Here is a 26,559-nt window from a genome sequence, read left to right as displayed (position 1 = left end):
CGACAAAATGGAGGAGGTTGGCGACACAGATCGGCGCCGGGCGGTGTTCCTCACGGTTTGCAGTCTAAAAATTTATGGTCTGATAAAGAATCTACTGCCTGTGAGTCCAACAGAGAAGACGTATGAAGAATTGTGTACACTGGTACAGGACCACCTTAAGCCAGACGAAGGAATCCTTGTCTCGAGATACAGATTTTATATGCATGTTCGCTTAGAGGGCCAGAATGTGGTGGAATTCGTTGCTGACCTGAGATGTCTAGCGGGACCGTGTAAGTTCAGGGCTTGTTGGCAGACATGCTGCGGGAGGTGATCCTACGTAAACCACTGGCGGTGGAGATGTTGGACTTGAACAGGGCCATCACGATCGCTCAGTCATGCGTGATGACGGATAGAAGTCTAAAGCAGATATCAGTGAAAAATCGAAACTTGGCAAGTACTGTAAATGTGATTGATTCGGCGTTCAGCAGAGCAGCACATGGCCGACTGCGTACGCAAAACTTGTGGCTGCCCAAAGTCCGCCAGTGGGAATGCATTCGATTTCTCAGTGTTGGCATTGTGGGGGAAATCACCTGCACCAGCAGTGCCGATTTAAGCAATATAGTTGCAAAGGCTGTCTGAGAGTGGGGCATTTCCAGCGCAAGTGTCCGCAGATGAGCAAGCGTGCTGCGACACGCCATGTGGAAGACGATGGTCAGACTAGCGCAAATCCGGATATGCAATCCGAGATATCAGAGAAGGAAGTGTATGGACTGTACTCGTTCCTAACTAAGAGCAAACCAATAATGATCAACGTGAAATTTAATGGGGTGCCGGTATCGATGGAACTGGACATGGGGGCGAGTCAATCGATAATGAGCCAGAGGGCATTCGACAAGCTGTGGGTACTAAGGCTGTGAGGCCCAGGCTGAGTCCAGTCAATGCCAAGTTGCGCACGTACACCAAAGAACTCATAACGGTGATTGGCAGTGCCACAATTAAAGTGTCGTATGAAGGTGCGGTTCACAAGTTACCGCTATGGATTGTCCCAGGCAATGGCCCAACACTGTTCGGCAGGAACTGGCTTGAAAAATCAGATGCGATTGGAACGACATCAAGGCATTGTCATCGGAGGAAGATACATGTGCTCAAGTACTGAGCAAGTTCCCCTCGCTGTTCGAACCAGGCATCGGCAACTTCACGGGAGCCAAGGTGCAGATCCACGTGGACTCGGATGCAATACCCGTCCATCATAAAGCTCGGGCAGTTCCGTATATGATGAGGGAGAAGGTCGAAATCGAACTGGACAGACTCCAGCGTGAAGGGATCATATCACCAGTTGAATTTAATGAATGGGCCAGTCCCATTGTTCCTGTGCTGAAAAGTGATGGCAGAGTCAGAATCTGTGGAGACTACAAGGCTACGATCAACAGGGTTTCGAAACAGGATCAGTACCCGTTACCGAAGGTTAATGACTTGTTTGCAACGCTAGCCGGGGGGAAGTCGTTCCCCAAACTGGACTTAACGTCGGCCTACTTGACACAGGAGCTGGTCGAGACGTCGAAGAGACTTACATGCATTAACACGCATAAAGGACTGTTTATTTATCACAGGTACTCTTTTTAAATTTGCTCGGTTGCAGCAATATTTCACAGGAACATGGAGAGTCTACTGAAGTCTGTTCCCAGAACCGTCATGTTCCAAGATGACATCCTGATCACAGGTCGTGACTCCAAGGAACATCTGAACAACCTGGAAGAGGTTCTACGTCGTCTGGACAAAGTGGGACTCAGACTGAAACGTTTGAAGTGCGTCTTCATGGCACCAGAGGTCGAATTCCTGGGAAGGAAAATTGTTGATCAGGCCCATGGATGCGAAAACCAAGGCCATCAAGAAGGCACCCAAGCTGCAGATTGTGACGGAGCTGCATTCGTTCCAGATCCAATCAAATACTTCGGTAACTTCCTACCTAAATTGAGCATCTTATTAGAACCACTGCACATGCTGCAAAGAAAAGGCGACAACTGGGTGTGGGGTGCGTCTCAAGACAGAGCTTTTGAGAAAGCCACTCAGCTGCTTTGCTCTAACAAGCTGCTGGTACATTATGACCCATGTAAAAGTTTAGTATTGGCCTGTGATGCTTCGTCATATGGAATTGGTTGCATACTCCAACAAGCTAATGAGTCGGGTAAACTTCAACCAGTCGCGTTTGCTTCAAAAAGTTGTCTAAAGCGGAAAGAGCCTACAGCATGGTAGAGAAAGAAGCACTAGCCTGTGTGAATGGGGTTAAAAAGATGCATCAGTACCTGTTTGGTCTTTGGTTTGAACTGGAGACAGATCACAAGCTGCTCATTTCACTGTTCTCTGAAAACAGAGGTATCAATACCAATGCTTCATCCCGCATCCAGAGGTGGGTACTGACATTATCCGCTTATGATTATGTCATTTGCCATAGACCTGGCACCGAGAATTGTGCCGATGCTTTGAGCTGTCTGCCGTTGCCCACATCGGAGGTGGAAATGCCACAACCGGCGGACCTATTGATCATTATGGATGCTTTTGAGAGTGAAGGAACGGCTCAATAAGTTAAGACCTGGACCAGCCAGGACCTGATTTTATCGGTGGTGAAGAGTTGCATCCTCAAAGGTGATTGGTCTGCCATACCCAAGCAAATGTGCAAGGAGACCAAACCTTACATTAATCGCAAAGACGAACTGTCTATTCAGTCAGATTGTATACTTCGGGGCAACCGTATTGTTATGCCCAAGAAAGGGAGAAATTTGTACGTGAGCTACATAGCACACATCCCGGCTTTGTAATGATGAAAGCCATCGCCAGGTCTCATGTATGGTGGCCAGGAATTGACTCTGAGCTGGAATCACGTGTGCATCAGTGCAACACTTGCATGCAACTCAGCAAAGCACCAGCAGAATCGCCGCTGAGTCTGTGGTCGTGGACATCCAAACCATGGTCCAGGATCCACATAGACTTTGCAGGTCCCTTCCTGGGAAATATATTTTTAGTTGTGGTGGATGCATATTCGAAGTGGATAGAGTGTATAATCATGTCATCCAGCACATCCACAGCTACCATTGAGAATCTCAGTGTCATGTTCGCGACACATGGTCTGCCTGACATCGTTGTTAGCGACAACGGATCGTGCTTCACCAGTCAGGAGTTTTAAGGGTTCATGAAACTCAATGGTATCAAACATGTAAGGTTCAAACCTGCATCCAATGGGCAAGCAGAACTTGCTGTCCAAATCATAAAGCAGAGTATGAAGCGAGAAACCCAAGGGTCACTGCAGACCCGCCTGTCATGCATACTGCTTAGTTACAGGATTAGACCACACACGCTTACCGGGGTCTCACCTGCTGAACTAATGATGAAGAGAGGTCTTACGACCAAGATATCTCTTGTACATCCTGACTTCAATAATCATAGAAACATAGAAAATAGATGCAGGAGCAGGCCATTCGGCCCTTCGAGCCTGCACCACCATTCAATATGATCATGGCTGATCATGCAACTTCAGTATCCCACTCCTGCCTTCTCTCCATACCCTCTGATCCCTTCAGCCGTAAGGGCCACATCTAACTCCCTTTTGAATATATCCAACGAACTGAACTCAACAACTTTTTATGATAGAGAATTCCATAGGTTCACTAATTCTCTGGGTGAAAAAGTTTCTCCTCATCACGGTCCTATATGGCTTACCCCTTATCCTTAGACTGTGACCCCTGGTTCTGGACTTCCCCAACATCGGGAACATTCTTCCTGCATCTAACTTGTCCAATCCCGTCAGAATTATATATGCTTCTATGAGATCCCCTCTCTTTCTTCTAAATTCCAGCGAATATAAGCCTAGTCGATCCAGTCTTTCTTCATATGTCAGTCCTGCCATCCCGGGAATCAGTCTGGTGAACCTTCGCTGCACTCCCTCAATAGCACACAACTGCACACAAGGTGTGGTCTCACCAAGGCCCTGTACAACTGTTGCAAGACCTCCCTGCTCCTATACTCAAATCCTCTCGCTATGAAAACCAACATGCCATTTGCTTTCTTTACTGCCTGCTGTACCTGCATGCCGACTTTCAATGACTGATGTACCATGACACCCAGGTCTCGTTGCACCTCCCCTTTTACTAAGCTGTCACCGTTCAGATAATAATCTGCCTTCCTTATTTTTGCCACCAAAGTGGATAACCTCACACTTATCCACATTATACTGCATCTGCCATGCATTTGCCCACTCATCCAACCTGTCCAAGTCACCCTGCAGCATCTTAGCATCCTCCTCACAGCTCAAACTGCCACCCAGCTTGGTGTCATCTGCAAACTTGGAGATATTACATTCAATTCCTTCGTCTAGATCATTAATATATATTGTAAATAGCTGGGGTCCCAGCACTGAACTTTGCGGTACCCCACGAGTCACTGCCAGCCATTCTGAAAAGGACCCGTTTATTCCCACTCTGCTTCCTGTCTGCCAACCAGTTCTCTATCAATGTGCCTTCATTTTGCATATCAATCTCTTGTGTGGGACCTTGTCAAAAGCCTTTTGAAAGTCTAAATACACCACATCCACTGGTTCTCCCTTATCCACTCTATTAGTTACGTCCTCAAAAAATTTTAGAAGATTTGTCAAGCTTGATTTCCCCTTCATAAATCCATGCTGACTTGGACCGATCCTGTAACTGCTTTCCAAATGCACTGCTATTACATCTTCAATAATTGATTCCAGCATTTTCCCCACTACCGATGTCAGGCATACCAGTCTATAATTCCCTGTTTTCTCTCTCCCTCCTTTTTTAAAAAGTGCGGTTACATTAGCTACCCTCCAATCCATAGGAACTATTCCAGAGTCCATGGAATGTTGGAAAATGACCACCAATGCATCTACTATTTCATGTTGAATATAGAAGACAAGGTCAGCAAGGGTATCACAATCGCGCAGCTGAGTCACTCGATATTTCTGTAATGATCATGTATATGTTCTGAATTATGGTCAGGGTCCCAAGTGGATCGCTGGTACTGTCATGGCCAAGGAGGGCAACAGAGTATTTATTGTCAAGATAAAAAATGGTCAAACATGCAGGAAACATATGGATCAGACAAAGCTGCGGCACACAGACGAACCGTAACAGTTGGAGAAAGAGTCAATCGATGACCAACCAACCTACCCCAAGTCATCAGAGGACTCAGTTGTTATCAGTGAATTGGGACTTTCAATCACTGACATGTTCAATGAAAATGGACTTTCAATCTCTGACATGGCTACTGCCACTTCCACCAGGTCAGCCACCCAGACACCAGTCACAACAGACTCTGAGCACTCACCCAAGGCTGGAGTTGAACTGAGATGGTCAGCCCGAGAGCGTAAAACACCGGACCGTCTCAATTTGTAAAAGATTGTGTTAATATCTCAGAGGGGGGGTGTTGTCATGTATGTACTTTTGGGATCACTAGCCACTAGATGGCGTCACTGTTGGAGGCCATTGAGCTGCACATGGGTTATAACAGGCCAGCCATTTTGTATATTAGTCACTTTGGGCCTTAATAAAGCAGAGCCAATGTCATACCTCTTGGAGTTAAACAGTATTCAGTCTAACAGTTATTGCATACACAAGGACCTAGGCAACAGAAGGCACGGCCACCAATGGTTAAGCGATTATAATCAGGAATGCTAAACAGGGCAGAATTAGGGGAGCGCAGATATCTTGAGGGGTTGTGGGGCTGAAGGAGATTCATCATCATCATCATCAACCTCGGAATCGAGGAGGACCTGCTTCCACTCCCAAAGTGAGTTCTTTGATGGCTGAACAGACCGATACGAGAGCCACAGACCCTGTTACTGGTGGGACAGACATTCGTCAGCGGAAGGGGTCGGTAGGGCTGGTTTGCCGCGCGCTCCTTCCGCTGCCTGCGCCTGGCCTCTTCATGCTCCTTGCGTCGAGACTGAAAGAGCTCAACGCCCTCCCGGATGGACTTTCTCCACCTCGGGCGGTCTGCGGCCAGGGTCTCCCAGGTGTCAGTGGTGATTTCGCACTTTACCAGGGAGGCTTTAAGGGTGTCCTTATAACGTTTCCGCTGTCCTCCTTTAGCTCGTTTACCATGAAAGAGCTCCGCATAAAGCATTTGCTTAGGGAGTCTCGTATCTGGCATGCGTACTATGTGGCCTGCCCAGCGAAGCTGATCGAGTGTGGTCAGTGCTTTAATACTGGGGATGTTAGCCTGGTCGAGAACACTGATGTTGGTGCGCCTGTCCTCCCAGGAGATTTGCAGGATCCTGCGGAGACATCGTTGGTGATATATCTCCAGTGACTTGAGGTGCCTTCTGTACATCGTCCATGCCTCAGACCCATACAGGAGGGCGGGTATTACTACAGCCCTGTAGACCATGAGTTTGATGGTAGATTTGAGGGCCTGGTCTTCAAACACTCTTTTTCACAGGCGGCCGAAGGCTGCGCTGGCGCACTGGAGGCGATGCTGAATCTCCGCATCAATGTCTGCCTTTGTTGATAAGAGGCTCCCGAGATATGGGAAATGGTCTACGTTGTCCAGGGCCGCGCCATGGATCTTGATGATTGGAGGGCAGTGCTGTGCGGCGATGAGTGGCTGGTGAAGGACCTTTGTCTTACGGATGTTAAGAGTAAAGTGTAATTGATAAGGAGATTACAGAGATAGGGAGGGACGAGACAATGGAGAGATTTGAAAACAAGGATGAGAATTTTGAAATCGAGGTGTTGCTTCACCAGGAGCCAATGTAGGTCAGTAAGCACAGGGGTGATGGGTGAACGGGACTTTCATAGAATTACACAGGGTATACGACACAGAAACAAGCTATTCAGCCCAACGAGTCTTTTGCTGGCGTTTATGCTCCACTCGAGGCTCTTCCCATCTTTCCTCATCTCAATCTACCTGAATAACCCTCTATTCCCTTCTCTCTCATACGTTTGTCCAGCCTCCGTTTAAATGCATCTATACTATTCGCTTCAACCACTCCCTGCGATAGCGAGTTCCACATTCTCACCACTCTTTTGATAAGGAAGTTTCTTCTGAATTCCCTCTTGGATTTCTTGGTGACTACAGGTGCAGCGTTGAGAATTGGGAACCCTCGGGACAGAAGCAGTTCTGGATTCTGGGCTTTACCGGACTTTCGATCATCTTTCTGACATCACAAATCTGGAAACATTTGAGATTTTGGAACCTCAGAAAGGACGGTGGGGGGGGGGGGTTCCTTGCCGAGGAGCTGCTTAGGCCTCCAGCCCTGCCACCAAGGAGATGTTCAGGCGGGGTCCTGCCAAGGAAGAGCTGTTCGGGCAGGGCCCCGCCGAGGAGGAGCTATTCGGGCAGAGCCCCGCCGAGGTGGAGCTGTTTGGGTGGGGCACGCCGCCAAGGAGGTGCTCGGGCGGGACCCCGTCACGGAGGTGGTGTTCAGGCGGCTCGGCCCAAAGGTAAGGGCGGTGGCGGCGAGATAAGGGCAGCAACGGCGAGGTAAGGGCAGCGAGGGCGAGCGAGGCAAGCGGCGGCGAGGTAAGGGCAGCGGCGGTGAGGCGAGGCCCGAGGTCGGGCAACGGCGGGACCCCGAGGTCGGCAGGGTCATCGGGTCCAGATTCTGGAACATTTTACGGATTCCGGACGACCCTGCCACTAATCAGTCAGGAGTTCTGATTCTGAAACATTCTGGATTCCGGATTTTCGATGCTGCACCTGTAGCTTACATTGATGGCCTCTAGTTATGCTCTTCCCCACAAGGGGAAACATTCTCTCTGTATTCACACTATCAAAACCTTTCATAATTTTAAAGACCTCTACTAGGTCATCACTCAGCCATCTTTTATCAAGAGAAAAGAGACCCAACCTGTTCATCCTTTCCTGATATGTATACCGTCGCATTTTTGGTACATTCTTGTAAATCTTCTCCGCACCCTCTCCAGTGCCTCTATATCCTTTTTATAATATGGCGACAGAACTGTCATCATCATTAGCAATCCCTCGAAATCAAGGAAGACTTGCTTCCACTCTAAAAGTGAGTTCTTAGGTGACTGAATAGTCCAATACGGGAATTACAGTCCCTGTCACAGGTGGGACAGACAGTCATTGAAGGAAAGGGTGGGTGGGGAGTCTGGTTTGCCGCACGCTCCTTCCGCTGCCTGCGTTTGCTTTCTGCATGCTCTCGCGACGAGATTCGAGGTGCTCAGCGACTTCCCGAATGCTCTTCCTTCACTTAGGGCGATCTTTGGCCAGGGACTCCCAGGTGTCAGTGGGGATGTTGCATTTTATCAGGGAAGCTTTGAGGGTGTCCTTGAAACGTTTCCTCTGCCCACCTGGGGCTCGCTTGCCGTGTAGCAGTTCTGAGTAGAGCGCTTGCTTTGAAAGTCTTGTGTCAGGCATGCGAACAATGTGGCCCGCCCAACGGAGCTGGTCAAGTTTGGTCAGTGCTTCGATGGTGGGGATGTTGGCCTGATCGAGGACGCTAACGTTGGTGCATCTGTCTCCCAGGAGATTTGCAGGATCTTGCGGAGATATCATTGGTGGTATTTCTCCAGTGATTTGAGGTATCTACTGTATATGGTCCACGTCACTGAGCCATACAGGAGGGCGGATATCACTACAGTCCTGTAGACCACAAGCTTGGTGTCAGATCTGAGGTCCTGGTCTTCGAACACTCTCTTCCTCAGGCGGGTGAAGGCTGCACTGGCGCACCGTAGATGGTGTTGAACCTCGTCGTCGATGTCTTCCCTTGCTGATAATAGGCTCCCGAGGTATGGAAAGTGGTCCATGTTGTCCAGGGCCGTGCGTTGGATCTTGATAACTTGGGGGCAGTGCTGTGTGGCGGGGTCAGGTTGGTGGAGGACCTTTGTCTTACGGATGTTTAGTGTAAAGCCTATGCTTTCCAACGCCTCGGTGAAGACGTTAACTATGATTTGGAGTTCAGCCTCTGAATGTGCGCAGACACAAGCATCGTCCGCGTACTGTAGCTCAACGACAAAGGATGGGAAGGTCTTGGATCTGGCCTGGAGACGACGAAGGTTGAACAGGTTCCCACTGGTTCTGTAGTTTAGTTCCCCACTAAAGTATGCAGTACTCTAGTGTGGTCTAACCAAGGTTCGATAAATATCTAGTATAACTGCCCTACTTTTCAATTCTTGTGCGAGTAAGGACACGGGCAGCCGAGTTTTGGATGACCTCTAGTTTACGTAGGGTAGAATGTGGGAGGCCAGCCAAGAGTTCATTGGAATAGTCACATCTAGCGGTAACAAAGGCATGGATGAGGTATTCAGCAGCGGATGAGCTGAGGCAAGGGCGGAGACGGGCAAAGTTACGGAGGTGGAAATAGGCGGCCTTAGTTATGCCGCAGATATGTGATCGAAAGCTCATTTCGGGGTCAAATATGACACTAAGTCTGGTGAACAGTCTGGTGCAGCCTCAAACAGAAGTTGGGGAGAGGGATGGAGTCAATGGCTATGGAACGGAGTTCGTGGCGGGGACCGAAAACAATGGTCTTCCCAATATTTAAATGCAAAAATTTCTGCTCATCCAGAACTGGATGTCGAACAAGCAGTACAATAAATTTAGAGACCGTGGAGGGGTCGAGAGAAATGGTAGTGAGGTAGAGCTGGGTGTAATCAGCATACATGTGGAAACTGATGCTGTGTTTTCAGAAGATGTTGCCAAAGGGCAACATGTAGATAAGAATAGGAGGGGGCCAAAGATAGATCCTTGGGGGACACCAGAGGTAACAATGCGGGAGTGGGAAGAGAAGCCATTGCACATGATTCTCTGATTACGATTAGATAGATAAGAATGGAACCAGGCGAGTGCAGTCCCACCCAGCTGGACGACGGTGGTGAGGATCGAGTGGTCAACCATGTCAAAGGCTGCAGACAAGTAAAGAAGGGCGATGAGGGATAGTTTGCCTCTGTCATAGTCACAAAGGATATGGCAGGGGTGGAAACCTGATTGAAGGGATTCAAACATGGAGTTACGAGAAAGGTGGGCACAGGTTTGGGAGGTGACATCACAGGGAAAATCAAAGATGGGCTGCAGCATCAGCAACACCTTTCATCACATTGCAGACGATTCAATCACAATTCTGACACGAATCAGTAAACACAAGTAACCAAGCATGCAGAGTCTTTGAATATTACTATGCAACAAATAGTAATTAAATCCAGCACATTTGGAAAATGTAAATCCACTGAACAAAAATTTAAAACTATACTTTACTTCCCAGCATCTTGCGCGTTTTGATGAATTATGATTTTCCTGTGAACAATAAAAAGTATTGGCCCGGATATTGAGGTAAAAATAACAGTGAGACTAACAGCGTTCACCGTTATCGTAAATCGGACAGCAGCTTCCGGTGGCCGTACATGCACAGTTGAACATGGAAGATGCTGTCTGAATTACTCTGCTCCTCCAGAAGTTTTGCTGTACCGGTATCTCGTCCAGAGACTCATCATTGAAACACATGGAGCAGTGTGAAATTGCTGTACTTACGTGTTAGACATACAGTAAGAGAGTCAGAAAAATTTAGGACAAAGAAACATAGAAAATAGGTGCAGGAGTAGGCCATTCGGCCCTTCGAGCCTGCACCACCATTCAATAAGATCATGGCTGATCATTCACCTCAGTACCCCTTTCCTGCTTTCTCTCCATACCCTTTGATCCCTTTAGCCGTAAGGGCCATATCCAACTCCCTCTTGAATATATATAACAAACTGGCATCAACAACTCTCTGTGGAAGAGAATTCCACAGGTTAACAACTCTGAGTGAAGAAGTTTCTCCTCATCTCGGTCCTAAATGGCTTACCCCTGATCCTTAGACTGTGACCCCTGGTTCTGGACTCCCCCAACATTGGGAACATTCTTCCTGCATCTAATCTGTCCCGTCCCGTCAGAATTTTATATGTTTCTATGAGATCCCCTCTCATTCTTCTAAACTCCAGTCGATCCAGTCTCTCCTCATATGTCAGTTCTGCCATCCCGGGCATCAGTCTGGTGAACCTTTGCTGCACTCCCTCAATAGCAAGAGCGTCCTTCCTCAGATTAGGAGACCAAAACTGAACACAATATTCCAGGTGAGGCCTCACCAAGGCCCTGTACAACTGCAGCAAGACCACCCTGCTCCGATACTCAAATCCCCTAGATATGAAGGCCAACATGCCATTTGCCTTCTTCACCGCCTGCTGCACCTGCATGCCAACCTTCAATGACTGATGTACCATGACACCCAGGTCTCGTTGCACCTTCCCTTTTCTTAATCTGTTGCCATTCAGATAATATTCCGCCTTCATGTTTTTGCCCCCAAAGTAGATAACCTCACATTTATCCACATTATACTGCAGATGCCATGCATTTGCCCACTCACCTAACTTGTCCAAGTCACCCTGCAGCCTCTTAGCATCTTCCTCACAGCTCACACTGCCACCCAGCTTAGTGTCATCTGAAAACTTGGAGATATTACTCTCAATTCCTTCATCTAAATCATTGATATATATTTTGTAAATAGCTGGAGTCCCAGCACTGTGCCCTGCGGCACCCCACCAGTCACTGCCTGCCATTCTGAAAAGGACCCGTTTATCCCGACTCTCTGCCAACCAGTTCTCTATCAATGTCAATACATTACCCCCAATACCATGTGCTTTAATTTTGCACACCAATCTCTTGTGTGGGACCTTGTCAAAAGCCTTTTGAAAGTCCAAATACACCACATCCACTGGTTCTCCCTTGTCCACTCTACTAGTTACATCCTCAAAAAAGTCTAGAAGATTTGTCAAGCATGATTTCCCTTTCATAAGTCCATGCTGATTTGGACCGATCCTGTCACTGCTTTCCAAATGCGCTGCAATTTCATCTTTAATAATTGATTCCAAAATTTGCCCCACTACTGATGTCAGGCTAACCGGTCTATAATTCCCCGTTTTCTCTCTCCCTCCTTTTTTAAAAAGTGGTGTTACATTAGCTAACCTCCAGTCCATAGGAACTGATCCAGAGTCGATAGACTGTTGGAAAATGATCACCAATGCATCCACTATTTCTAGGCCCACTTCCTTAAGTACTCTGGGATGCAGACTATCAGGCCCCGGAGATTTATCGGCCTTCAATCCCATCAATTTCCTTAACACAATTTCCTGGCTAATAAGGATTTACTTCAGTTCCTCCTTCTTGCTAGACCCTCAGTCCCCTAGTATTTCCGGAACATTATTTGTGTCGTCCTTAGTGAAGAGAGAACCAAAGTATTTGTTCAATTGGTCTGCCATTTCTTTGTTCCCCATTATAAATTCACCTGATTCTGACTGCAAGGAACCTACGTTTGTCTTCACTAATCTTTTCCTCCTCACATATCTATAGAAGCTTTTGCAGTCAGTTTTTATGTTCCCAGCAAGCTTCCTCTCATACTCTATTTTCCCCCTCCTAATTAAACCTTTTGTCCTCCTCTGCTGAATTCTAAATTTACATAGAAAACATAGAAACATAGAAAATAGGTCCAGTCCTCAGGTTTGCTGCTTTTCCTGGCCAATTTATATGCCTCTTCGTTGGATTTAAGACTATCCCTAATTTCCCTTGTTAGCCACGGTTGTGCCACCTTCCCTGTTTTATTTTTACTCCAGACAGGGATGTACAATTGTTGAAGTTCATCCATGTGATCTTTAAATGTTTGCCATTGCCTATCCACCGTCTACCATTTAACTATCATTCGCCAGTCTATTCTATCCAATTCACGTCTCATACCATTGAAGATAGCTTTCCTTAAGTTCAGGACCCTCGTCTCTGAATTAACTGTATCACCGTCCATCTTAATAAAGAATTCTACCATATTATGGTCACTCTTCACCAAGGGGCCTCGCACAACAAGATTGCTAATTAGTCCTTTCTCGTTACAATCACCCAGTCTAGGATGGCCAGCCCTCTAATTGGTTCCTCGACATATTGGTCTAGAAAACCATCCCTAATATACTCCAGGAAATCCTCCTCCACCGTACTGCTACCAGTTTGGTTAGCCCAATCTATATGTAAATTAATGTCGCCCATGATAACTGCTGTACCTTTATTGCACGCATCCCTAATTTCTTGTTTGATGCTGTCCCCAACCTCACTACTACTGTTTGGTGGTCTGTACACAACTCCCACTAGCGTTTTCTGCCCTTTGGTATTCCGCAGCTCTAACCATACAGATTCCATTCCAGTGCAAGTAACCTTTTAACAATGTGATAAGTCTTAATTACTGCCAAATAACCTCTACAGCATTGAAATTTAACTTTTACAAGTGTGAAGTTTAATTCCTTCAGATTCTAATTACTGTTGGAGATTTTTTTTAGAGATTTTTTTAAATTGTTTTTGTTTTTCTTTTTGTCTCTTAATCCCATTTTTCATTCCCTCTGGCTTTCTGTACATGATCTGGCATTGAATTAACTATTTTAACTTACACGCCCTGAATCAGATGCTGCGTTGCTCATTAACGATTTTTCAATCTGGTTGGTTAAGGAGATGAACAGTTGCTTGTCCTGTTCACCCAGGTCCCAGATCCCCTGTAGAGGGTGCTGCACCAAAATGGCTTTCTAATCACAGCAAGTTCCAGCGCAAAATCACACAGAAAGTTTGTGGGAAAGTGTAAGTGTGATGAACGGCTGGCGCTGTTTGTTCACCGCTGACCGCAATATCCGGCCCATTGTTTAGCAGAGAGAAATGGAGGATTAAACAGAAAATAATAGTGATTTAAGACAACGGAGGTTGTAGCTAACATAGCAATTCCCATTTAGAAGCTGTTTGTACCAGTGCATCTCAGTGTTCTCTATGATAGGTCTGCAGTTCATTAAACCCTCAATACCAAGCTGATGTTATTACTTTGAGTGAAAGAAACTTAAGTTCGCAGGAATTCATAGGTTTAAAGAGTTCTGACATCAGTTTGCTCAGAATCAAATGACAACCATAGGTAGGAATAAACTTTATGAATGGTCATACTTTCCAAATCCCTTTGTAAAACTGATGCCGTAATTAAGCATGAATGATGCAGAGGAAGAATATGCCCTATTTAGAACAAAGATGGGGAATTTGTCAACCATGGCTCAGTGATAGCTCTCTCACCTCTGAGTCAGAAGGTCGTGCACTCAAGCCCTGCTCCAGCGACATCAGCACATAATCCAGGTTGACACTTCAGTGTAGTACTGACAGACTGGTGCATGGTTGCAAGTGCCATCTTTAAGATGATACGTTAAACTAAGGTCCTGTCTGTCCTCTCAGGTGTACATAAAAGAACCTATGGCACTAATCGAAAAGGAGCAGAGGAGTGGCATAGCAACATAGGAACAAGAATTACACAAGAACATAGGCTATTCAAGGCCCTCAAGCCTGTTCCGTTATTCAATTAGATCATGACTGATCTGTACTTCAACTCCATTTACCCACCTATGATCCATATCCCTCAATACCCATAGCCAACAATAATCTGTCGTTTTCAGTCTTGAAAATTTCAATTGACCCAGCCTCCACAGCATTTTGAGGGAGAGATTTCCAGAGTTCTCTGTCCTGGCCTATATTTATCCCTCAACCAATATTAAAAAACACAGATTGTCTGATCATTCATTTCATTGTGGTTTTGGGAGTTTACTGTGCGCAAATTAGCTGTTACATTTCCTTACAACGGTGACTACACTTCAAAAATAATAATCTGATGTGCTTGAGAATGCCCTAAAGTCATGAAACGCACTGTATAAATGTAAATTCTTTATTTTCACTTGGATAGGGAAAAATATTTGCATAGTAGTTGAAGAGGAAGGAGGTAAGGACCATTGCACAGCATATGAAAGTTAAACAGGCTAGAATTAAAGATAGACAAACAGTAAGATCAAAGCTGAGCCTTGGTCTCCCAGTGTAACTTACATAACTTGGAATGTGCTCTGAAGAGGAAAAATATGAGATATAGAATGATAGATGCTATAACGCAGAAACAAGCCATTTGGCCCATCAAATCTATGCTGGTGCATCTCTCCATTCTTCTCACAGACAAACAAACAAGTGAGCAAGAGAGAGCCAGCACAGAAGGGGAGATTAAGAGAATCGTAGGGTAATTTGTGACAGAAATAGTCCCAGTGGAGGTGAAATGAAGAATAGTTCCCAGGCCAAATTTTATAGAAACCTTTGGGAACAACATGCATCAAAACCCAACATGGTATATGGGAGACATAGGTTAATGGTCACCTGCTGCACACAGTGAGCCAGGCTGCCATCTGGGTAACATTGAAGAAAAGTAAAGAGTCATTACAGTATGTCAGCAAACAACTACAGGTGAAGATTTTGGCGTGCTGTAACAGCACAGGTGATTAATACAGATCATGCAGATTCATTAAATCTCATTGTTCACCAGCAATATCCAACGCACAAAGTGCACCAGTTAAGAAGCACAGGAAGGAGGCCACTTCTTTGATAAGGTGGCGTGATAATATGTGCATCATACTTTAAAAGGTTCCAGTCTTGGACCAAATATGTTGGAGTTTGGTTATTAATCTAAAATATAGCAAAAACACCAACTAACGCCATTTACCTTGTCAATCACTGCATAAAGTGGAATATCATGAAAAGGAGAAATGTATACACCATCAGAATTTTCTGAAAACAAAAGGAAATAATGAAGGTTAGACATTTATTATTCAGAGACAGAATTAGCAACATTCCTACCACTATTGTGGCAAACAGGCTTTTTAAAAATTCAATTATTTTTCCAGGGACTTGAACACAAAATCTAGGCTGCCCTCCCAGTGCAGTACTCTTCTCTTTCTTTCATATGGTAGTAGCAAAGCAAGTCAGATGTTAATATCTAAGTTGGATATGCAGGCCAAAGCTTCTGGTGTAAACAGCATGATATCTTGTAGGCTGCCTGCAAATTTCCTCTGAGGGCAGTGCTCAATGATGTGCTCCAGTCTGATTAGGAGCTCCACAGTCGCATGATGGGGATGCTGTAATCTTCCACCTATGGAGAAGGCGGCAACATTTACCATGACCAATTCTGAGGTGGTTGATGGTTGTCCACTGTTTACAATCCTTCAGGTTGTACTGTGGGGTCCTCCAAAAGGAATCCATTCCGTATGGATAATGCAGATAGTGCAGTACTGATGGAGTGTCAAGGCCCCATCTGCCCTCTCAGGTGGATGTAAATAGATCATGGTTGATTTGTACCACAATTCCATTTAGCCATCTTTAACCCAAATATCTTGATACCCTTATCTATCAAAAATCTATCGATCTCAATCTTAAAAGTTTTAATTGTCCCAGCATCACAGCCTTTTTTTTGGGTGGGGGGGGGGGGGGGGGAAACTATCCTTTGTGTGAAGAAACTCCTGACTGGCCTAGCTCTAATTTTAACATTATGCCCTCTTGTTCTGGATTCCCCCAGCAGAGGAAATAGATTATCTTTATCTAGCCTATTGAATCTTTTTATTGTCTTACATACCTCGATTAGATCAGCCCTCAATTGTCAGAGCTGCATGGTCCCCAAACTGACCTGCATGAATCACTGTCAAGGATTTTCAAGATGGCTATCAAAACTTTTGAGATTGGGGGGGTGGGGGAGGGAAAGAGGACGAAAGAACAAAATCCAATTCAATTAAAGCCGTGCAAATACTTAAGAGAAGCGTCAATTGGAATAAGCACATTGTGTAAACTTCCCTCCAAAATGACTTTTAAAAAATTGTTGAAGAAATATTCCTCACAGACTGAGGGGTGAGTTGTTCCAGTCCAAAAGCAACCACAATAGTCAACTGCATAGGAACAGTTTATTTATGATGGATTTTTCTGCATCTTTTGACTGGTGGGGGCTGATTTTTCTCTGCCCTGCTTCTAAACAGTACCCAAAGAATGGGCACAAAGCAGAGGAAAAATGGGCGCTAATCCTTTGCTCCTGAATAGCACTGCCCGAAACTTCCTCGGCAGCTTTTCTGCTCACTGCACCTGAAAAGGGCACAGCAATGTAAATTACACACAAATAAGTTCAGAGAGCTTTACACACAGATTTCTTCGATAGCACTGTATTAGATCAGGTGCAGATTGCCCCCATAAAAATCTGGCAATGCTGTATCTAGAGTTCACATTTAGTTGCTAGCTGTGTTAAAGGGACAGGCGGCTAGATTCTAATAAATATTAAATATTTGGCAAAATACTTTCTAATTCATTTTTCTGTGTCTAAAAGGGTTTGTAAAGGCTGTAGTCATGCCCTTAGTACTGAGGAAAGCTGTTTAGTTTATTCTGCAACCCCAGTAGAAAATATGGTTGATCAATTTGAATAGCTTTATTGCTACTTTGGATAATACTAAAACAATAGACTCCTGATGAACATACCTGGATACGGCATCACTAATATTTTAGTATTTATTTTATGTTTATTTTAAATTAATTATATTTACATTTAACTGTTTTTTTGGGGTGCTGGGGGACGGGGGATGAAGTGATTTTTATTTGTTGAGTTGGTGAATATCAGTCCTGGGGATCGGAATGTTTTTCCACTCTGGGCACCCAGTATCAGCTTTAAGCATAAAACCGTGTCAAGTGAATCTCCCTTTATTTTTCTCCAACGTTGTAATTCCAATTTTGAAAAAAAAATCTTCCAGTGTGGTGTCGCCCATGATATCTACTTCCTTAGCTCGGTGTTGATTTTTGTCTGATTACGCTTCGATGAAGCTCCTTTGTACGGATAAATACCAGCTGTGGTTGTTGTTGAACCAGTTCTTGGGTGAAATTACTGCTTTGGCACAGTCTCACTAGGAATAGGTCTGAACGGCCCAAACTCATGCTGTGTATGAACCATACAATCAGTGGACAAGTGGGGGACTTTGATCCCATCAGTCTGGGGTGAACTTCAAACCAAGCCTCAAGGGAGAACGATAAAGTACGAACACATTGTACCATAAATATCCTCTCATTTTCATGATGTATTGTAAGCAAATGAATAGCCAGATGTAAACATGGAGATTCTGATAAAAACATCCCAATAAACAGCCTTTTCCATTTGATTACACGGAGTCATACCAGGTGATCCAGAATATGAACGTGTAAAGTCAACACTTTAGTTGCTCCCCTGGCCATTATTTTAATTGTTTGAACACCTTGGGCCCAGAATTTCTGCGGCGGGGCTGGGAGCACAATTCAAGCAGATGGCCCATGGGGCAGGGGAATTTAGGGAAAATCCATCTGGTTTGCATCCTATTTCAGCTCCATCAAAAAAGTCTCAATCTGGAGGAACAGACCCGCCTTTCACCCACAACCTCTTTACATCAACGGTTAGCTTTCAGGGCGCTGTCAAGCCACTCCAGGAATTCCACTTGTACACCACCAGATGGTCCCAGCAGGACCAATGCTTGCTGTGATCGATAACCTTTTAAATCCTGCCACTTTGCTCCCAAAGGAGTATTCCTGCAATTCTGAATGCTTTTCTATTCGGTCCTTCCCAGACCTCGAGATCTCTCCATCGGAGCGGCAGGATGGCTTCCATCACCTCATTGAGATGGCTGCCTCTGATGCACCTCTACAGGTGCAACTTCCTGTCCCTTACTATGTAAATAATCCCGTCCCCAGGATTTGGCATGAGTTCAATGCCAGGACATACTGGCAGCCAGAAGTCCCAACCTGGCACACTTCCAGTGGCAGAGCCGATCTCCAGGGATTTCAGCTCCCTCAAGTCTTTCGCTGCCTTTGACCTCTGCCAGCTGGTAATTGGGCAGAAAAAGGCTCGTCGGGGACACTAAACCTACTTTTGGGAGTAGCAGGTAATGCTGAACCCAAGAAAACATCGAATATAAATACCCAAGAATGTGACAGTAATATTTTTGTCCTTCTACATGTTGAATTTTCGTTACTATTTCTTAAGAAATTGATTTTTCTATGGTGTTGGCATGTCATTGAAAGGACTTGCATTTATATAGCATCTTATCACATCTTTCAGAAATGTCGCAAATGAATTGCTTTGAAGTGCAGTCATTGCGAAAGTAGGTGAATGTGGCAGCAATTTTACACACTGAAATGTCCCATAAACAGCAATGAGATAACTGACCAATTAATCCATTTTTGATGGTGTTCGTTGATGGAAGAACATTGGCCAGGGCATTGGGAAAGCTTCCTGTTGTTCTCTCAATAGTGCCATGGAATCTTTATTATCCGCCCGAACCACCTGAATATTAGATTGGGACTCACTTTAACGTCTCATCTGAAGGATGGCACCACCGACGATACAGCATTAGCTCTGTGTGGCACTGGTATGTCCAAGGAATATCCCATCTCCCTAGGTACTCAAACATCAGGGATGACCTCTAACCACCTTTGTTGCTAGTGTATTTCTTTGTCAGGAAAACGTAATTTTTTTAAACAAGCATCCACTACGCAAGTGCCAAGAGAAAAAAAAAGTGCATTTCTTTCGTGCCTTAAAAGATTACAAAGTGTTATGCATACAGTAAATTATCTTGGAATGCAGTGATTGCTATGCAGGCAAATGTAACAGTCATTCTGCACCAGTAAACCAGGTGCCAGCCGTGGCTCAGTGGTAGCACTCAGAAGGTTGTGGGTTCAAGTCCTACTCCAGAGACTTGAGCATAAAATTTAGGCTGACATTCCAATACAGTACTGTCAGAGTGCTGCACTGTTGGAGGTGCTGTCTTGGACCCATCTGACATAAAAGATCCAATGACACTATTCGAAGAGGACCAGGGCAGTTCTCCCTGGTGTCCTGGCTCATATTTATCCATCAATCAATAACACTAAAACATATTACCTGGTCATTTATCTCACACCTGTTTGTGGGACCTTGCTGTGCGCAAATTGGCAGCCACATTTCCTACATTACAAGAGTGATTAAAGTAAAGCTTAGGGACATCCTGAGGTTATAAAAGATGAATATAAATGCAAGCTCTTTCTTTAAATGCCAATGAGATGAATCATCATCAATCTGTGTTACTTTGACTTGCAGGGTGCCTGAAACACACAGAAACCCATCATCTTTCAAGTCTTCAATTCAATAGAGAAATAAGAACATAAGAAATAGAAGCAGGAGTAGGCCATTAGGCCCATCGAGCCTGCTCCTATATTCAGTAAGATCATGACTAATCTGATCTTGGCCGCAACTCCCCTTCCCACTCCCCATAACCCTTGACATCACTATCATTCAAAAATCTGTCTATCTCCACCTTAAATATATTCAATGACCCAGCCTCCACTGCTCTCTGGGGTAAAGAATTCCACAGATTCATGATCCTCTGCGGATCGTGAATCTCTCCCCATTTAAATAATAATTTTCTTTTTTCTTTTTCCTACCAAAGTGGATAACCTCATTGTACTACATCTGCCAAATTTTTGCCCATTCACTTAGTCTTTCTATATCCCTTTGCAGATTCTTTGCGTTCTCCTCACAACTTGCTTTCCCACCTATCTTTGTATCATCAGCAAATTTGGCTGCATTACACTCGGTCCCTTCATCCAAGTCATTAATATAGATTGTAAATAGTCGAGGCCAGCACTGATCTCTGTGGCACCCGATTAATGACAGTTTTCCAAGCTGAAAATGACCCATTATCCCAACTCTCTGTTTTCTGTTAGTTAGCCAATGCTCTATCCATGCTAATATATTACCCCCAACCCCGTGAGCGCTTATCTTGTGCAGTAATCTTTTATGTGGCACCATATCGAATGCCTTCTGGAAATCGAAATACACATCTACTGGTTCCGCTTTATCCACCCTGTTGGTTACATCCTCAAAAAACTCCAGCAAATTTGTCAAGCATGATTTCCTTTTCATAAAACCATGCTGACTCTGCAAACAGAGAGACAGACTATTATCTGAATGGTGACAGATTAGGAAAAGGGGAGGTGCAACGAGACCTGGGTGTCATGGTACATCAGTCATTGAAGGTTGGCATGCAGATACAGCAGGCGGTTAAGAAAGCAAATGGCATGTTGGTCTTCATAGTGAAGGGATTTGAGTACAGGGGTAGGGAGGTGTTACTACAGTTGTACAGGGCCTTGGTGAGGCCACACCTGGAGTATTGTGTACAGTTTTGGTCTCCTAACTTGAGGAAGGACATTCTTGCTATTGAGGGAGTGCAGCGAAGGTTCACCAGACTGATTCTCGGGATGGCGGGACTGACATATCAAGAAAGACTGGATCAACTGGGCTTGTATTCACTGGACTTCAGAAGAATGAGAGGGGATCTCATAGAAACGTTTAAAATTCTGACGGGTTTAGACAGGTTAGATGCGGGAAGAATGTTCCCAATGTTGGGCAAGTCCAGAACCAGGGGTCACAGTCTAAGGATAAGGGGTAAGCCATTTAGAACCGAGATGAGGAGAAACTTCTTCACCCAGAGAGTGGTGAACCTGTGGAATTCTCTACCATAGAAAGCTGTTGAGGCCAATTCACTAAATATATTCAAAAAGGATTTAGATGTAGACCTTACTACTCGGGGGATCAAGGGGTATGGCGAGAAAGCAGGAATGGAGTACTGAAGTTGCATGTTCAGCCATGAACTCATTGAATGGCGGTGCAGGCTCGAAGGGCTGAATGGCCTCTCCTGCATCTATTTTCTATATTTCTATGACTGAATTATGATTTTCTCAATGTCCTGCTGCTACTTCCTTAATAATGGACACCAACATTTCCCAATGACAGATATTGGCCTAACTGGTCTATAGTTTCCTGCTTTCTGACTCCCTCATTTCTTAAATAGGGGTGTTACATTTGCAGTTTTCCAATCCGCTGGGACATCTCCAGAATCCAGGGAATTTTGGTAGATTACAACCAATGCATCCATTATGTCTGCAGCCACTTCTTTTAAGACCCGAGGATGCTGGCCATCAGGTCCAGGGGACGTGTCCGCCTTTAGTCCCATTAGTTTGCCTAGTACTTTTTCTCTATTGATAGAGATTTTTTTAAGTTCCCCCCTCCTAATAGCTTTTAGTGTCTTCTACCGTGATATTTGTTTAGAGTCTCTGCCATTTCCCTATTTCCCATTATTAATTCTCCAGTCTCATCCTCTAAGGGACCAATGTTTACTTTAGCTATTCTATTCCTTTTTATATACCTGTAGAAGCTCTCACTGTCTGTTTTTATATTTTATGCAAGTTTACTCTCATAATCTATCTTCCCGCTCATTATATTTTAATCGTCCTTTACTGGTTTCTAAAAATTTCCCAATCCTCTGGCCGACCACTATTCTTCGCAACATTGTATGCCTTTGTTTTCAATTTGATACCATCTTTTACTTCCTTAGTTAGGCACGGATGGTTTGTCCTTCTCTTAAAAGTCTTACTTTCTCACTGGAATATATCTTTGCTGAAAGTTGTGAATTATCTCCTTAAATATTTGCCAATGCTCATCTACCATATTGCCCTTTAATCTATTTTCCCAGTCCACTTTAGCCAACTCTGCCTTCATACCTTTATTTAAGTTCAGGACACTAATTTGAGATCTAGCTTTCTCACCCACGAACTGAATTTGAAATTCTACCATACTCTGATCACTCGTCCCAAAAAGATCCTTTACTATGAAATCATTAATTAATCCAGAATCGCTCCAGGATCCAGAGAATGTTGATATCTACTGTAGTGTTTCCATTTACCCAATATGGAGTGCACACACTCTAGGTAGTTTCGTAGCATCAATATGTAGCGACTCCCAAGTCGGCCAGCAATACTGCTGCAGTTTGTCAACTCACAGCTGTTAAGCTTCCACCTGGGACCACCCTAGAGACAAGTCTCCAGATTCCATTAATGGTCCAAATTGGTAGTCGATCAATTATCAACAGTGCTGTCAAGTACTATAGCTCTCCCTGATTCAAATATTGGACTATGAAGTCCAACAGAAGGGCTAAACTTACATAAGCTGCATTGTCAACTTGGAGTAATAGCTGTTAGTCTGGCCACTGGTCCTGGGGGCCGAAAGAGACACTGGTGCTCAGGGATCTGGTCCTCGGAGCACCTCTATGGAAGGTACTGATACTGAAGGCTCTGGTACTGTGGCATTGCTAAGTGGGAATTTGGTAGTCACGGTTCAGGGAGGCAATTGTACTCGGGACAGAAAAGGAGCTGGTACTCGGGGATCAGGGCGTGCTGGCACTACGGGGTGGGGCAAGAGCTGCCCAGCAATGGAGGGAGGGACTGGTTAGTATGGGGTGGTGGCAGCACGCAGGGGGTGGAAGAGGAGAAGAGTGGCTGGGTGATGCAGGGGAGGGCTGATTGGCGCGGGTGGCGGGGGGGGAAAGAGAGCCTGACTGGCTGTGGGAAGAGGGCGGGGCTTACTGGGTGTGGGGCGGGGCTGACTGGCCGTGGGGAGGGGCGGGCCTGACTGGCTATGGGGAGGGCTGCCTGGTGCGGGGCTGACTGCCGCGGGGAGGGGGTGGGGTTGACTGGTGCAAGGAAGGAGGGCGGGGCTGCCTGGTTTTCAGATCGATGTGACTATTTGTACTGTCCTTTATCGGTCGTTCAGCGCCTGTGTCCCCTCAAGACTCCACCCCCGATGCCTCCCGCCCGAAACCAGAAGTGGGCCCCAAACACAAAGTGGGACCCTGCAATCAGTCCGACCACATTATCGATTCCTCGGGTTGTAGGTGCTGATTCCTCCACGAGCCTCCAAGCAACCACCAATCGGGCCTTCTGATTGCGAGCTTCTGAGTAACCGGGGGAGAGGGAACCTGGGGAGGTGGGGGGAAGAGATAGTTGAGCAGGAAGCACCCAAGCCTCCGAGCGGCAGGGGCGGAGAGAGGGGAGGAGAGAGCCTGGGGGGGGAGGGGGGGTGGTGGAAGAGAGAGAGAGAGAGAGAGAGAGAGCGCGCGCGCTTGGGTGGGGGGGGGGGAAAGAGAGAGCGAGCTTTTGGGGGAGGGGGGAAAGAGAGTGAGCTTGGGGAGGGGAGAGAAAGAGCTACTGGGGGGGCGAAAAGAGAGCGAGAGCTGGGGGGGGGGGTTGCAGAGAGAGCTTTGGAGGGGGAGAAAGAGAGCCTTGGGATAGAGAGAGACACAGGGGGTGGGGGGGGGGGAAAGAGAGAGAGACACAGGGTGGGATCGGAGGGGAGAGAGGTTTTTCCAACCCAGAAGTCACGACACGTTCACTATTCACTTTGAATAAACCGGCTAACAATCCATACACAATATCCCATCCGGAGGGGGGGGGGGGTGCGTAAGTGACTTCGGCTGGTGGAGACAGCACTTGCGCTGGGGCAAGGGACTTCGGCTGGTGGAGACAGCACTTGCGCTGGGGCAAGGGACTTCGGCTGGTGGAGACAGCACTTGCGCTGGGGCAAGGGACTTCGGCTGGTGGAGACAGCACTTGCGCTGGGGCAAGGGACTTCGGCTGGTGGAGACAGCACTTGCGCTGGGGCAAGGGACTTCGGTTGGTGGAGGGATGCACTTGCGCTGGAGTAAGGGACTTTGGCTGGCACTTGGTGGCTGTTGGGAAGATCTATCCTCTGTGGCTTCTGAAGTCAAAATGGATGGAGTTACAATTTGCTAAGTCAGTCAGAACTTGAGCTGGGCGGTTCCAAGTACACATTCCACAGAAAATTCAGGGTGTGGCTTATCCTCCAAGGGGGACCAATCAGCAATTGGAGCAGTGACATTGGAGAGCCAATGAGAGCAGTACAAATAGATGCATCCTTGTCAGATTCCATCCCGCGAGCTCGTGCCGTTACGTTTTGAAACAATTTAAACCCGACGCATGCTCACGCGCACCGTGACGTCACTTAGCAACAGCTGCTGCTCGGGCCCGAGAGCCGCCGGGTGACCTTTAACCTCACAAGTTGCGCCTGCTGCCGAAGCCGCTTACTCAGGTAAACAAGATGGCTCGGTGTCCGCGGCTGCCCACGCTCCTCCTTCCCGTAGCGATGGTACATCCTCTTGCCATAGTGGCGGGCCAGGCCCTCGGCTTCCGTTCTGTTTGCCAAACCGAACAGCCATCGAACAGCGCGCATGCCGGCGGCGGAAAAAATACCCGGGCACACGAGAAGGTTGTGCCGACACTCCCTCGCCGAGCTGCTCCGACCAGAAGTGCCTATGACGCCCTCTCTGGGTTGAAGTACGTAATCACGACGGCTCCCCGCGCTTAATGGGTACCTTGCGCCTCCGGAGCGTCCCCTGCTGCCGGATCCTAGCAACTACATCCCCTCAACCTCCATCATTATCATCATAGGCAGTCTATCGGAATCGAGGAAGACTTGCTTCCACTCCTGAAGTGAGTTCTTTGGTGGCTGTACAGTCCAATACGACAGCCACAGACTCTGTCACAGGTGAGGGAAGGGGTGGGTGGGACTGGTTTGCTGCACGCTCTTGCTGCTGCCTGCGCTTGTTTTCTGCATGCTCTCGGCGATGAGACTCGAGGTGCTCAGTGTCTTCCCGGATGCACTTCCTCCACTTGGGGTGGTCTTGGGCCAGGGACTCCCAGGTGTCAGTGGGGATGTTGCACTTTATCAAGGAGACTTTGAGGGGTATCCTTGTAGCGTTTCCTCTGCCCACCTTTGGCTTGTTTGCCATGAAGGAGCTCCGAGTGGAGCGCTTGCTGTGGGAGATTCGTGTCTGGCATGCGGACTATGAGCTGCCCAGCGGAGCTCCTCAACCAAGCTCCTTGTGTTATCCAGTCCTCAAGCCCTGGCCATATCGCCTAGTTACACCTTCGGGTTGCACTGAGAACAAGTGCCTGGTGGCTAGTCTGGCGAGGACACTTTCAGCGATGAGATCAAGGGAACAGTTATACTGATACAAAAGCAAAATACTTTGTTGGGAATCTGAACTAAAACAGAAAATGCTGGAAATACTCAGCAGGCCAGGCAACAGCTATGGAGAGAGAGAAACTGATAATGTTCCAGGTCAATAACCTTTTCTACTGCTGACGAAAAGTCAAGAGATATAATAGAGTTTGTGCAGGGGATGAAAGAACAAAAGGGAAGGTAAGATCGGATAAAAGGCAGAAGAGATTATATGACAAAAGGTAACATAGAAACATAGAAAATAGGTGCAGGAGTAGGCCATTCAGCCCTTCGAGCCTGCACTACCATTCAATAAGATCATGGCTGATCATTCACCTCATTACCCCTTTCCCGCTTTCTCTCCATACCCCTTGATCCCTTTAGCTGTAAGTGCCATATCCAACTCCCTCTTGAATATATCCAATGAACTGGCATCAACAACTCTCTGCGGTAGGGAATTCCACAGGTTAACAACTCTCTGAGTGAAGAAGTTTCTCCTCATCTCAGTCCTAAATGGTGAGAAATAGCAGTGAACCCGGGGACTGGGAGAAATTTAGAACTCAGCAGAAGAGGACAAAGGGTTTGATTAGGGCAGGGAAAATAGAGTACGAGAGGAAGCTTGCAGGGAACATTAAGACGGACTGCAAAAGCTTCTATAGATATGTAAAAAGAAAAAGGTTAGTAAAGACAAATGTAGGTCCCCTGCAGTCAGAATCAGGGGAAGTCATAACGGGGAACAAAGAAATGGCAGACCAATTGAACAAGTACTTTGGTTCGGTATTCACTAAGGAGGACACAAACAACCTTCCGGATATAAAAGGAGTCAGAGGGTCTAGTAAGAAGGAGGAACTAAGGGAAATCCTTATTAG

At 46.2% G+C, this 26,559-nt stretch overlaps 1 protein-coding gene across 3 annotated transcripts in view; it reads right to left on the bottom strand.

Moving 5' to 3' along the window:
- The window catches only part of LOC139264010 (inorganic pyrophosphatase-like), a 240,412-nt gene extending 215,378 nt beyond the window's left edge, over positions 1 to 25,034 (bottom strand). Inside the window, exons 1-2 of one of the 3 annotated variants that reach the window (XM_070880121.1) lie at positions 24,775 to 25,034; positions 15,527 to 15,591 (exon numbers count right to left, since the gene is read on the bottom strand). In XM_070880121.1, coding sequence (XP_070736222.1) covers positions 15,527 to 15,591; positions 24,775 to 24,919 — 210 coding nt within the window. In that variant the 5' untranslated portion in view covers positions 24,920 to 25,034. The remainder of the gene's footprint in view (positions 1 to 15,526; positions 15,592 to 24,774) is intronic. The other 2 variants (XM_070880115.1, XM_070880129.1) reach the window with 2 other exon arrangements.
- Between the last annotated feature and the right edge of the window lie 1,525 nt (positions 25,035 to 26,559).

This window comes from Pristiophorus japonicus, chromosome 1 (genome assembly GCF_044704955.1).
Source record: "Pristiophorus japonicus isolate sPriJap1 chromosome 1, sPriJap1.hap1, whole genome shotgun sequence".
Classification (NCBI taxonomy): Eukaryota; Metazoa; Chordata; class Chondrichthyes; family Pristiophoridae; genus Pristiophorus; species Pristiophorus japonicus.
Note: the sequence above shows the minus strand (reverse complement) of the source record. Positions and strands in the feature narration are given on the sequence as shown.